This window comes from Genypterus blacodes, unplaced genomic scaffold (genome assembly GCF_046128005.1).
Source record: "Genypterus blacodes isolate CSIRO-AG114 ecotype Tasmania unplaced genomic scaffold, CSIRO-AGI_Gbla_v1 ptg000021l_1, whole genome shotgun sequence".
Lineage (NCBI taxonomy): Eukaryota > Metazoa > Chordata > Actinopteri > Ophidiiformes > Ophidiidae > Genypterus > Genypterus blacodes.
In genome coordinates, this window is record NW_027466834.1 from 8,528,540 (window position 1) to 8,541,787 (window position 13,248).

The 13,248-nt window shown below is 41.2% G+C and overlaps 1 protein-coding gene across 1 annotated transcript; it reads right to left on the reverse strand.

Annotated features, from left to right (window-relative positions):
* Window positions 1-91: 91 nt before the first annotated feature.
* Window positions 92-3,787, reverse strand: irak4 (interleukin-1 receptor-associated kinase 4). Its single transcript, XM_076142066.1, has 11 exons — window positions 3,428-3,787; window positions 3,190-3,335; window positions 2,514-2,669; window positions 2,255-2,415; window positions 2,096-2,160; window positions 1,674-1,788; window positions 1,475-1,584; window positions 1,208-1,394; window positions 891-953; window positions 480-644; window positions 92-255 (listed from the first exon to the last, which is right to left on the reverse strand). Exons 1-11 carry the CDS (start codon window positions 3,586-3,588, stop codon window positions 175-177), a joined length of 1,410 nt encoding a protein of 469 aa, XP_075998181.1. The 5' UTR covers window positions 3,589-3,787; the 3' UTR covers window positions 92-174.
* Between the last annotated feature and the right edge of the window lie 9,461 nt (window positions 3,788-13,248).

Below are 13,248 nucleotides of genomic sequence, written 5' to 3' on the forward strand. Positions count from 1 at the left end.
CATGTCGACTCAATGTGACAGTGCAGTTTCAGATTTGAGAATACAGCGAGTACACAACAGTGAAGCACATGTTAACACTAGACGTAAATCATTCATTTAAATATATTTACACATTTTATTTGTTTATTACAGAAAAGTAGAGTTTGCTACAATACACAAGTCAAGGTTATCAGTTTATGCAGTCTTCTCCGGCATGCTGTCTGCTTGAAAATCCGATGAAATACTTCTGAGGACTTCTTGAAGCTCTGACAGGACCTGATCAAGACAGAAAGCAGTTAGAGAGCTATACTGTATCTACTACATCTGCAAACAATTAGTTATTAAATCATCGATAGAAAATGAAGATACTTTCACAGCAAAATATGGAATCCTTTGCAGCGCTCCTGGTAGTGAGTTGCTCTAGGGCACATAGTCAGTGATACAGATACTTTAGTTTAACAAATGCTCTCAAACTGCTGCTCTTTCTTTCTTCACCGTACCTGTTCGACGACCGGCCGTCTGATCTTCCTCTCGTGGAGGCAGCTACAGGCCACAGAGTAGATGCTCTCCCCCTGGCTCAGCTCCCAGTCTGTCATCTTTTTATCCATGAAGTCTTCCAGAGTCAGATCCTCATCCTCGTCGTCGATATCATACCTCATCTCTATCTGGCAGCATGATGTGACCATAAACATTTTAATACAATGCAAGACAATATGTCTGGTTTGCCTTATTACAGGAACAAGCTTTGAATCTGCATCCAAAAATGATGAAGTAGCCTATTACAAACAAAAAGCTTGAATGGCTTCTATCTGACAAACTTGAATAACCAATACACCCTGGTGTCTTTTGATTTATGTATTGTACCTGTGGCTTGATAGATACACAGTAAAAGCCTCCATTGTGCTGCTTACCAGTAACTGTGGCTCACGTTTGTCATCGGCTGGTGAGAGTCCAGACAGTATTTCTAGCAACACCTGTAGATGGCAAAGAGATTGACTTGATCACTGAATGAGATACTGCACAAAATAGACTTATTTTTACAAGAAGAAATCTGTATTATGATGTTTGGATGCAGCAGTTGATGAATGTGCCAGGAGTTTCTGGAGACTATGTGTTGTGTTTTACATTATCGTTGCAGTGTCTCCGTCCATAGTACCCCCGGTGCACCATATGAGCCTGTGTGTGCATCTGGGTATGCATCTAGGTGCGTATACATTTGCTGACTTACCACTCCAAAGCTGAAGATGTCAGATTTTTGTGTGATCTCCCCTCGGAGCGCCTCAGGTGCCATGTACGCACGGGTGCCCACGATCCGCTCCGTCATCATGGTTGTGGATGTTTTCTTCGCCGATGCTCTCGTAAGCCCAAAGTCTGAGATCTTCGCCACAAACCTTTCGTCTAACAAAATATTTGCACTAGAAGAAGAAAGATATACAAATGTAATTCTCTTAATGTTAGCATTTCAGCAATCCCAACAAAAAAGGAATGTTAGTACCTTTTAACATCCCTGTGGACATGGTGGTTGTTGTGCAGGTACTCCAAACCTCTTGCTGTCCCAACAGCTGTTGAGCATCTCTGCTGCCACGACAACGGAGGACTTTCATCCTACAATGATGCAAATGTATGCGACTAAAGCGTTTGTACAGAAGCACAAGCATCAAAAGACCAGAGTCTGAAGTGTAGACAGTGCTCACCAAACAAGCCAGCCGATCGAGCAAAGAACCATTGGCCATGTAGGCGTAGACCAGACATGGGTGCTGTCCATCAGAAGAGAACCCAACCATGTTCACCAGGTTCTCGTGTTTCAACCTTTAGAGCAAACAATCACATCAAACCACATCCTTAGCTATTAGTAGTTCCACATACATGCACCAGTCTTTGGCCCGTTAGAGAGAACACACCACTCATCTCACACACTAAGGTCAGTTCCAACAAGCAAACAATGCGAAAGACTTATTTTGTGTTTGAGCTGCATCAAACGATCCCTATTTATTTTTATTATTGCAATAAGAACATTAACTGAAGACATTTTATTCAGCAGGTCATTCAATCTACAAGTGTCACTCAAAATTGTTATTACATGTCTCCCACTGACTCCAAGACAGAAGAAACTTACACTTTCAGAGTCTGGATCTCTTGGTTGAACTGAATTTGCAGCTCATCCAGTGAGATGTCGTCCATCTAAAGAGAGCATATTGTGTTGTTGTGATTTCTTTGAGTTTTGCAGTTCAACATGATATTTAGGAACAGCTGGTAAAAAGATATTTTCACATACAGGATTGAGCTTTTTTACTGCAACAGGTTTGTCAATTAGGAAACCTTTGTAAACCGTCCCAAAGCCCCCCTCTCCAAGTCTGCTGCCACCATCTGACATGGAGCGATCATCAAAGTTGCCCGTAATCTTCATCAGCTCATTGTACATAAAACAGGAAAAACCTAATAACAGAAACAGTATAAGTTAGTCGCATTAGTCTATTAAGTCACATAAAATACCAACGTTAAACCATCAACCGGGTTAAATTCAACACGTTCACCTGTGTGGCCTTCCCATAGACACTCAGTTTGCACAGTAGAGCTGACAGGAGCTGACTGTTCACTCTCTTTCATTGGCCTGGATGGAAGGACTCTGCATGTCTCTGCAGCTGGAGACACCTGCCCTGTCTCAACTGAGGTTATCTCTTCAACTCCATCTGGATGAAAAACAACATGTGGAATAGTAATTACTAAAAAACTAATGAATTAAAAAGCATGCATTTGTTATTGTATAACCTGTTTCGTATGTTATTGGTGAGCTACAGTAACTGCCATCACCTTAATTGACTTCTATATGGTTTCGGTGTGATTACTTTTAATAATTTTGAATCTTTATGCAGTTAATTTGGCAGTATTGCATTAATGTTATTAATATTATTGTTGCTCATGTAATCATTGTCATAACAGCCTATAGCTTCATGTTCCTCAGGACCATTCAAAGCGAGTTTAGGATTGGAATTAATTGGATTAATTATGCTGAATTCTGGGAAAGACTGATAATTATTATTAATTAAATATTTCAAAAGACGATGGTATTAATATGGGTTCTATGTTTCAGGAATTTGGAAAGCAAGTCTAATTCTTAACTACATTATTAAAGCTACAACTGACCATTGATGTGGATTTGCTATGGATTATAACCACTGGTAAGAGGATAAGAGGCTCATATAAACATACCAGGCAATAGCAGACTAGCTGCAGCCAGTAATCTGTGGCTCTTCAGTATGTCCACCAGATCTCCCACAGTAGAGTTGGTGGTCCCCCAATCATTCAGCAGCTCCACCGTGGGGCTTCTCCCCTGTGCAGTAAGACCTTCAAACCTCCTGAGAGACAAGAGGCCAAGCAATAAACAGTCAAAATAAACCATTACACGACATCAAAAGTGCTCACCAGTTGATCGCCTACCAGTACCTACCGCACATGATGCTGAGAATACCGCAGCTCCCCATTTGAGTTTCGTAGATACACGATCACGTCTTTCCATCTGTCCTGAGGATCCAAAAAGTCTGACAGGTGACGACGTAAATTTAAACCGAGATTGCGAACATAAGTAGCGGAAGTTATTTTATTATTCATTCTAAAAAAAAATGATTGGCTTGGATTCGGTTTGGTTTGGTTCTGTTCGCTATATTGAGATCATATAGAAACGCACACCGCGCTGTTGTGGGCTCTTTTAATCGTCAGATCACATTTAAATAGTGATGTTTAGTTCACAGCCCAGTAATATGTGGATTTCCGATATTGAGTAACTTCCCTAAACGTAACACAACAGGCCTGTCCCTCTGACGTCTCCACCTACAACACGGAAATGCATTTAACTAACTTTACTAAGTGATAAAATATAAACTATGCGTCATAATGCATCTATCAGATATATAAGTTAACCCATAAGATATATATTTTTAAGCTTCTATTTACAAGGCAGCAGAGAACAGAGAGAATGATCCAACGCTTGTTTACACGAATATAGTGTTAAAGCGCCCTCCAGTGGAGAATAAGGATAATGCTCTCTTTTAAAAGTTTACTTGAAGACACAATAGGCACAGTGTGAAATGTTAAATGTAACATCATGGAAATTGCATGGTTATTTCCTAATACAAGACTGTTTTTGTTAACTGCTCTTCCTGCTCTTTTTGTACCTTTGTATAATTAGGGCAAATAAATTAATAATAAGTACTTTAGTTTGTCATTTATTTCATAAATCGTTCCAAAGACACCCTCTCCGAAACTGAACTATAATCAAACTCTCATCGGCTCATTTTACGTAAAACAGTGCGTGCGTGCGTGCGTGCGTTATGGCAAGCAGATTAAACTCTATGGATACAGAACCAGAGCAGATGGCTGCCACACGTAATTCCTTCATCTCACATTTGATTTCAATGAAAACTTTGACGATAATACAATTATTTACATGCTTTTCCCTCTTGAATATTGTTACAGTACACGTGGGATCAAAGCGAGGAAGTTTCACACATGGGCCTGCTCATTATAGAGGGTGACAGTGTGCATGTCACTATTCATATTAAACACTCATTTGTAAGGCTTAAGCAAGTCATAAACTAAAAAAGACTACAGTACATTTTTCGCTAATGCACTTTTTATGTCTTCTGACACTGCATACACATGGTCTGAATTTACATTAAAGGGCGCCTTCGCCACATATGTAAACAAACTGCAATTAAGTTATTTTGTATGGCACAGCTTAGCTAAAGCCATTACGGCAATTATGGTGGCCAAGCCTGTGTATGCTCTTTATCCCCCCCCCCCCCCCCCCCCCCCCCCCCAATTTGATACAGCCTTTCACAAACACATAATCCTGAATTTATGAGCTTAATAGGTGCTTGACAGCCGTTGTTTGCTTGTGGGTGCATGTGTGTGTAAAATGTGTGAGCATCTGTGTGTGTTTCTGAAAGTGATGACGTGTGCTTTTAAAGTGTATCCGCATCGCTCTTTAACTACAGTTTATCCCTCCACTTTGTGTTTGTGTGTGTCTGTGTATGTGTGTGTGTCACTATATCTGTGTAGATACAAGTCAGAGGTTGTGAGGAGTTGTGATGTAAAGACATTTCATGGTGCTCAACAGACCTTCAAAAAGAACTCCATGTTTGACAATGACTTGTAACTGACAAGCTGGCTAGGTCTCAGATCCTCAGTGTGTGTGTGCGTGTGTGTGCGTGTGTGCGCGTGTGTGTGTGTGCCTGTGTGTGTGCGCGTGTGTGTGTGCGCGTGTGTGTGTGTGTGCATGTGTGTGTGCGTGTGTGTGTGTGCGTGTGTGTGTGTCATCGCATCTGTTAGTTTTGGACAGACCTTCAACACCTGCATACAGGAGATTCTTTGAAGTCCCTAATTGTCTCCTGCGTGTCTCCTCTATAGGATCACGACAGCACACTCACACGCAGCGAGCAGCGAGGCCAGCGAGGCCAGCGAGGCCAGCGAGGCCAGCGAGGCCAGCGAGGCCAGCGAGGCCAGCTTGCTGCTCTCGTGTGAGGCGCTGAGAGCAGGAGAGAGCAGGTGGAGGAGTGAAAATGAAAGACAGAGGTGTAGAGGAGTGGAGAACTAAAATTAAAACCTACAAAGACGAAACCCATGAAATCATCAAAAGTATTTGTTGTGATCAGTAAGGTTTAGGTACAGAGGCCTGAAAGATTGAGTTTTTAACCCTGTCATATCAGATGTAGAAACGAAGAATGGAGGAAAGAAAGGAAGATTTTGTAAATAAATACAATGTGAAAAACAACCATAAAAAAGAAGCAAATAAAGAAAGAAAGAAAGGAAAAAGGGAGGACACAAGGAAGACCAGAGGGGCAGGAGAAAGATGGAGGGCTGACTGTATTGTCCTTACTCCCTGCTGCCATGTTGTGGTGACCTAGTGTTAACGCAGTCTGAATGGTTGTCTATGGTCATATGGTTCCGTCTCAAAATCTACTGTAATATTCCAGATCACGCAAAACATCCCTCCAAAAATTTTCATGAAAATCGACCAAAGATCTATTGGCTTATACAGGGAAGTATAAGTAGGGACCAGGAGGAGGATATGGAAAAGACAAAAATGAGAGAACAAGGTTGAAAAATACAATAGAGGGAAGGAGGGACAGGGCCTTCTTAAAGGAATACAGAGTAACTATGGTGATGGGGAATATAGAGGGCGAGAGTTGAGAGAGTAGAAGGGAAAGAGGGAGGAAGATTATGAGGCAGAGCAGATACAGAGCCTCCCTGTGGTTTGGGAACGAGGGCAGAGGCAAGAAAATTGCCAGAATGATTCAGATCATCACAGAAAAGCTCTGCAGGTGGAGGACGTGATCAGAGGAAGTCATATGATATTCATAGAACCACCAAGGTCTACTACTATTAACCATTTCTCCCTTTTCTCAACGTGTCAACCCAAAAGAGGGAACGCGTACAGTCGCCGTGATCAATTAGCAGTCTCGTCATGTCGTGTAACAGTTCAACCCTCTCATCGGAGGTCTTGCATGTCGGAATTCAAATGAGTCAAATGAATGGGAGGACCCACTTGGGTAGAGAGAGGAGCCACAGGAGGTACGGGCACAGCATCAGGGTCCAATAGAGGAGCTTCAATGTGTGTCTGCATGCCCACTGCCTGACCACACAAGGCCTTTAGCTGTGTGCACTGATGGACATTGAGTTCACACTGCAGGGAGGCTCTTCTCAAACTAGAACACTGTTTGGTCACTTTAAATGTGCTGTATTTTCTTCTTATTCTTATTATACATTCTTCTTCTTTACGTTATACAAAACTATATTGAAACATTGAACTTATTTTATTGGTATAATTGAAGAATGCTTACAGTCTACCACACTGGACAATAATTTAGAAATATACATCTTACACAAGAGTACATTGCAGTTTCATCTAGGACACATAGAGGGCAGTGTTGGCCTGCAGCTGCTCATAATTGACCAATGTGGTCAATATGAACACCTATACATTAACACAAGGAGAGCTGGAAAGGGATGGATTTACATATCCTACCAAAAAAAAATGAAACGGTTATATTCCAAACATTAATCTGGGGCAGAAGACATGGATGGCTGGGTTTCAGATAATGTGAGGTGATATGATTGAATTTAGATTAGGAACAGTAAATTGCCTCCCCATTTGCCTGTCTGTGAATTCTAGCACATCAAAGAAAGATATTTGCACTATATCAATATTTGCAGCAGCTGTTGCACACACACACACACGCACACACACGCGCACACACACACACACACACACGCGCACACACACACACACACACACACACACACACACACACACACTCAAGAGTCTATTTAATCTGGCGGCATCTTGAGTGGCAGCTCGCTGTTGCGTCACACTTGACTGGTCACCAACACTGCCCGATTGCAGGAGGTTGGTCTGTCGTATTTCCTCCCAAAATTCTTGCCACAGTCTCAAATTATGTGTCCAGCCGAGAACCACGGCATGGATTAAAAAAAAAAAAAAACACCTTCTCCGCGATCTGTGTGAAGTCTTGTGTTATCTAGTATGCGATCTAGACTTAATAGACTTAGTATCACATCATTTTGATCTGTTTGGTCTGTCATGTAATCATCATCTGACATTTAGCTTCTGGAGACGAGCCTGCACCCTTTACACTCAGCTGCTCTCCTCCTAGCTTTCCTGATATGTAATATGAAGATAGAGAGAAAGAGAAACTAAAGGTTAATGTGTGTTATTTCCCACTCCTTTGGCTTTAAAATGTTTCGGGTGTCAGGGTCTGTCTATGTCTGTGCTCCCTGCCTTGTGTATGTGTATGTTTGCCCTCCACCTCGGTCTCCTGTCTGGGTCTCTCTCTTCATCCAGCCATTCTTTGCCAGATTGTTCCGTCTACTTCTGTGGTATTTCGTTGTATTGGTACTGCTAGCGTTGTGTGTGTGTGTGTTACATTGTCTCATCCTGATCTGCACTGTGGATCTTCAGGTTCAACCCCCCAGCTTCTGCTCTGATTCAGTATGTTGTTCACATAACTTTTGATACATATAAGCACTTTTACCTAGATTTTAATACCTACAGTTTGTATAGGTTACTCAAGGTTCCTCAACACACATTTTATTTAGATTCATGCAGTAAAATGGAAGATAATGTGGTAAATATGCAGTAAAATGGGATTTCTTTTGTTGAAGCATTGAATTCCGCAAATGCAGAATTGCAAAAAGCTGGCTGGACAGCACAAAGCCTCTCTCTGGTGAAGTACAGTTTGGTTTTCAGCAAGCCTATTACCTCAATTGTTTGGTTTCAAATGCCTGGCTTCCAGTTGTGGGGTCTTGTGAGGATATCACAGGGACATAATGGTGGTGCGAGCCAATAGTGACCCTCAAATGGAGAAAAGGCCTTCTGCTCTTCTTTAAGCAAATCGTTGATGGTAGGTAACCCCTGCCGCTGATGCTTTGCTGCACTGAGGGCGGAGGTGAAAGGAGCCAGCCTGGCCCTTTGACATCCCAGCAGGGACCCTGTAATCCAACGCTCGTCAGTGCTAATCCACAGCCTCACAACCACAAACAGACCAGCAGCACATGCGTTGCTTAAAGCCCCTTGAGATCTATAAGCAAGTGGGGACTTTAATACACAGATGAATCAAAGACTGAAAGAGTGTTGCTTAGTTTATCTTTTGACAAGAGACTAGGAAAGAAAGAGTTGTCTTGTTTCACAATGTTGTACTCTGACTGGTTGCCCTTGGCCAATGAGAGGTCAAACGTCAAGTCACTGATATCTGAGTTCGCTCTCACGTTTGCCATGCATGTTTTCACAAAATATTCGTTAGGGGCCATTTTAGAATGCAAAGAGGGTTTCTAGTCCAGGTGGCTGAGATAGTAAACTGTAGGAATTACTCAGTACAAAAGCAAATTTCTTTGAAATGGCTTACACATTCAAGTTTTCCCCTTTACTTTGCCTTGCATTGTTATCCCGTCATACTCTGAAAATGACCTGTCTTTGGTTGGATAAATAACCCAAGGTGAAGTGGAGTGGTTATCACTCACAATAAGCTTCTGTGCAACATCAAAGTTAACTTGAAGATCTCAGCTCTGAGGCCATGAGAATATTCTCAGCTCACAAATGACAAAAGACTGCCACAGGTGCTTTATTCTTCCAGCTATAAAACAATGCTCCACTTTATTTATTCCCCACTTTTTCTTGGAAACTTGCTGGGACACGTCGATGGATTAGATTAAAGGCTACACAAAGAGAAGAGCAACCAAGTGAGTGAAGGTGCTGACACATTGACATACAATGTAAGTCTTTCTTTATGCAGCGCAGAGCTAAAATGATATGTAAATATACCGCATTGTCTCAGAGAAACACAAATATAGAATCCTTTGATAATCCAGTGTTTTTGGTAATCATCTAGAAATGACTCAGAAACATGTTCAGTGTTTTTCTTTGGTGCAATCCTATGTTCTTAACAGATAAACTAGTCTTGGAACCAATTCTGAGTAGTTTCAACAAACAAATGTATCATTCAGATGGGCTTTTAATAGTAAACTCTATTTTCAAAGAATTTCTCTGTATCCTTTGTGATCCTATGTGAAATAGGTTAATCACACAAAAGAAAACATTATGATCTGGATCAGATATTCTTAACAGTCCTGGATTGTGTTCTCTAGAAGTCTTAAACCATCTAATCAGCCCTCAGAGGCATGACCATTGAGTTTCCATTGAGTGTCATGCGATTCATCCCTCCCCAATCCCCAACACCAAAGCCTTTTTGTCTTGTGTATTGCTAACATGTCCGGCAAGCATTTATAAGCATATCTAAAATGCTGAGTCATCCTAATCTCTATGGGTTTATCCTTTATCCGTGAGGTTATTGGCAAAGCCTCAACTCTAAATAAGAACAATAGGTAATAATGGTGGCTGTGGATGATATGGAGGATTGGGCACATCAGTGCAGATTAGTCTGTGGATTCAACTGTGCAACAATGGTGGACAGGATGATTATGTGTGTTTGTGTGATACGCATGGCAATACGTTTCCTGTGTTGACCCCCAGTGTGACAATATGGGGAGTCTATTCCTCCTGACTTCTGGCCAACTATACCGTGAATCCAAATATAATTCAAAGCCTTTTAAGGACATTTTTGAACAAACCTGAAGAAACACCTATTACACTGCCTTAAAAAATGGGGGCACAGCAATAGCACATACACATGGTCAAATTGGAACCAGGAATAAGACAAACAAAAAAGATATTTACAACCCAATCCAACCCAATAACTGGATAATTGGATAATGCTGGACCGAAGATCAGATTCCTGCTATTCTCATTTGGACCCCATGGATTATAAAACTTTATTGAGTTGACTCCATATCTCATAATTAAATTAGTCAGTCAATATTTTGCAGCAATGTCCTTAGCGTCTTGGCTAGCCTGCAGATCCGCTCCATCGAAATCATGTTTCACATAGTTGAGATGGAGGTTACAGGAAGTAGATCTATTTCCTGTCCTTGTGTCCGCCTCCACTTATCTGTAAAGCATCCCTGCCAAAGACATGTGAATTCCCTGGCATTCTCACTGACAATAATTAATAAACCGTTATTGATTTATGCAGCAAAACTGTTCAACTGATAAGTAAGAAACCCAAAAACTACAAAAAAATACCAAAAACCAACCAAAAATATGAAAATCTATCATTTGTCATTTGGGGACCGGGCTTGGTGACATATTTTATCCGTCTTATGCAAAACACACAAAGGTGCTAATCCTGTTTAGATTGTGTGTCAGGGTGTTAAACCTGCCGTCTTTCCCTCAGGAGAAGATCTGAGCCTTTCAATCGGCTTCAAGTCACTCATGTTTCACCTTTGCACCTTTGGAAAAAAAGCTGCCAGATAAAGGGAAGCTTGTGGATGTAAATGACATGGGGCCCCATCTCCAGGACTTCGCTGTCATGTAAATTTGAGGGTGTAATCATAAACCAACACACACAGATGTGTCAGCACCAATCGGCATAAAGCGAACGCATGTGCAGTGTGTAGCCCAGTGCAGTTAATAGTCATGGAAAATGAACTGGAAAAGCTATCTACAATTATAGATTACATTAAAGAATGAAGAAATAACAGTGTAAATTCCCTTAAAACTCAGTCTTCTAAAATATAGCTGCATAACATAGCCAAGTATTTTGCTAAATTATCAGTGTGAGTCCTTTTAACTTCAATCACCATCTTTGGGATGCGGAGATGATTGCTACATGGTGTAATTGAAGAGTAGATCAAACGCCGAGGCAGAAGTGCTTACCGAGGAAGTGTCACGCCGAGTCCAAACACAGACTGTGGCACTGTTGGGAAGCTGGAGTCCCACAGATTATAGACCTGGGATTATCATTACCACAGTCACCAGGTGAGAAACAAATCCTTCTCAGTGTGACAGATCTGAAAATTAGAAACAATACACACAACTCAGACTAGATAATAATTTTGATTTTGGGGGAAAGCAGGATTTGGGATTTTGTCTTTTTTTCTGTTCATTAAGACAAAACATTCTGTACATTAGTCAGAAAAAAAACAAGTAACGTCCTGATAAACTCTTCAAGCAATCTTTATGGGATTTGCAGTTATTTGCTGACGTTGTTTGAACACGCACTCAGACTTCTCGGAAAGAGTCTCTGATCCCATTCACAAAAAATCCATCATGTAGGTGAACTGAGGTTATGGGCGGTCATTTCCATTCCATTCTTGACAGATCACCTTGAATGTTCTTCCAGAAGGTCTACCCTATAACCTTCACTCACCCATCGAGCCATAAACACACACACACACACACAGACTGGTCAAGCTTCCACATTGCAGCACAGTAATTGAAACCATCATTGAGGTGCACGGCGACAACACAGGGGTGTGCAGACGCTACGTTGATGGCTTCTGACGGCCTGACGGGGAAGCATGCCAAGACCTCGAGAATACAAACCTTTGAATCTGCTGTGGCGCACCGTGTCTGTCATTGATAATGTACAGATGCTATGAGGAATGTGCATTACCAAATCTGGAGGAGACCACTTCCTCTTATACTGCACTGGTAATGATCATCTACTTATTTCCTGAGCTTATCAAATATAGACAGGAGGGAGAGATAGATCCAATTCCTCCTGCATGTTGTGGTATATTTGTACCATCAAAATTCTGGAGTCATCCTAGGATAATGATGAAAACTGTGATTGATGTACCAGCAGACAAAAGGACAACTAATGACAAGAATGTTCATTGGCAGTTGTAAAGCTTGTACTCTTTCCAAAGAGACGAAACAACCGCACAGGTCCTCGGGGATAAGGAAGATAAGGTGTTTCAGACAGATGCCATCAACACAGAGTTAACTGATGGAGAGAGATACTCACCGGGCCGTTTATGGGTCATATATTCTAAGTGCGATGGGAGGGGATGGCACGTTTGCTTACAGCGTGTGTTACTGTTTAAGTGTCTTTGGGTAAGAGCTGTTATTAAGCCATTACCTCTGATGTCCTTTCAAACCGTAAGCACAAGGTCAAAGGGCATGGAGGAACACTTTGTCTCACTCTGTGCTGAACTGGACACGCATGCTGATCAATTCCTATAGAAGAGGGGAAAACTTTTAACTACATACACACCTATGTTTGGGTTTCTTAACCCCTTACATACCTTTCATAGTGTATGGATCGGGCCATTATTGATAGTCTACAATCTACAGATTCATCAATAAATGGATTTCAGTTGAACAACATTGTACGGAAGAGTTTTCTCTTCTACACCTGCAGAAGGCCACTCTTCTTATTTTAAAGTTTTTTCTGTTCTTTTTCTTTTAAAGTAAGATTTATTTTATTGAGCAGTGGTGTACAGTTTCCCCTTTTAATATTTTCCATAATGCCTCCATTGACCACATCTGAAATACATTTCAATATACAGAATATGGATCAAATTTGACTCCAAAACGCTTAAATGTACAAAAATGTGTCTTAGTGGTACACACATACAAAGATAAGTCTGTACTATGATTAAAACATGTGATGTTAGAAGTATACACGATTTGAATTAGGATTCTGTTGTTTGCTGGATACACATGACTTGCTTAATCAGCTGACAAGGGGAAGGCGTCCCAGGTTTGAACATGCACACGGAGAATGTTTACACTGATTATACATTTGACTGACAATCTGTCAGACTGTACTGCAATCTGAAATTAACATCACATAATTGAGGTCTGTTACTCACGGCCTATTGGAGAAAAATCAAAGTTCTGATGTGCATGCAAAC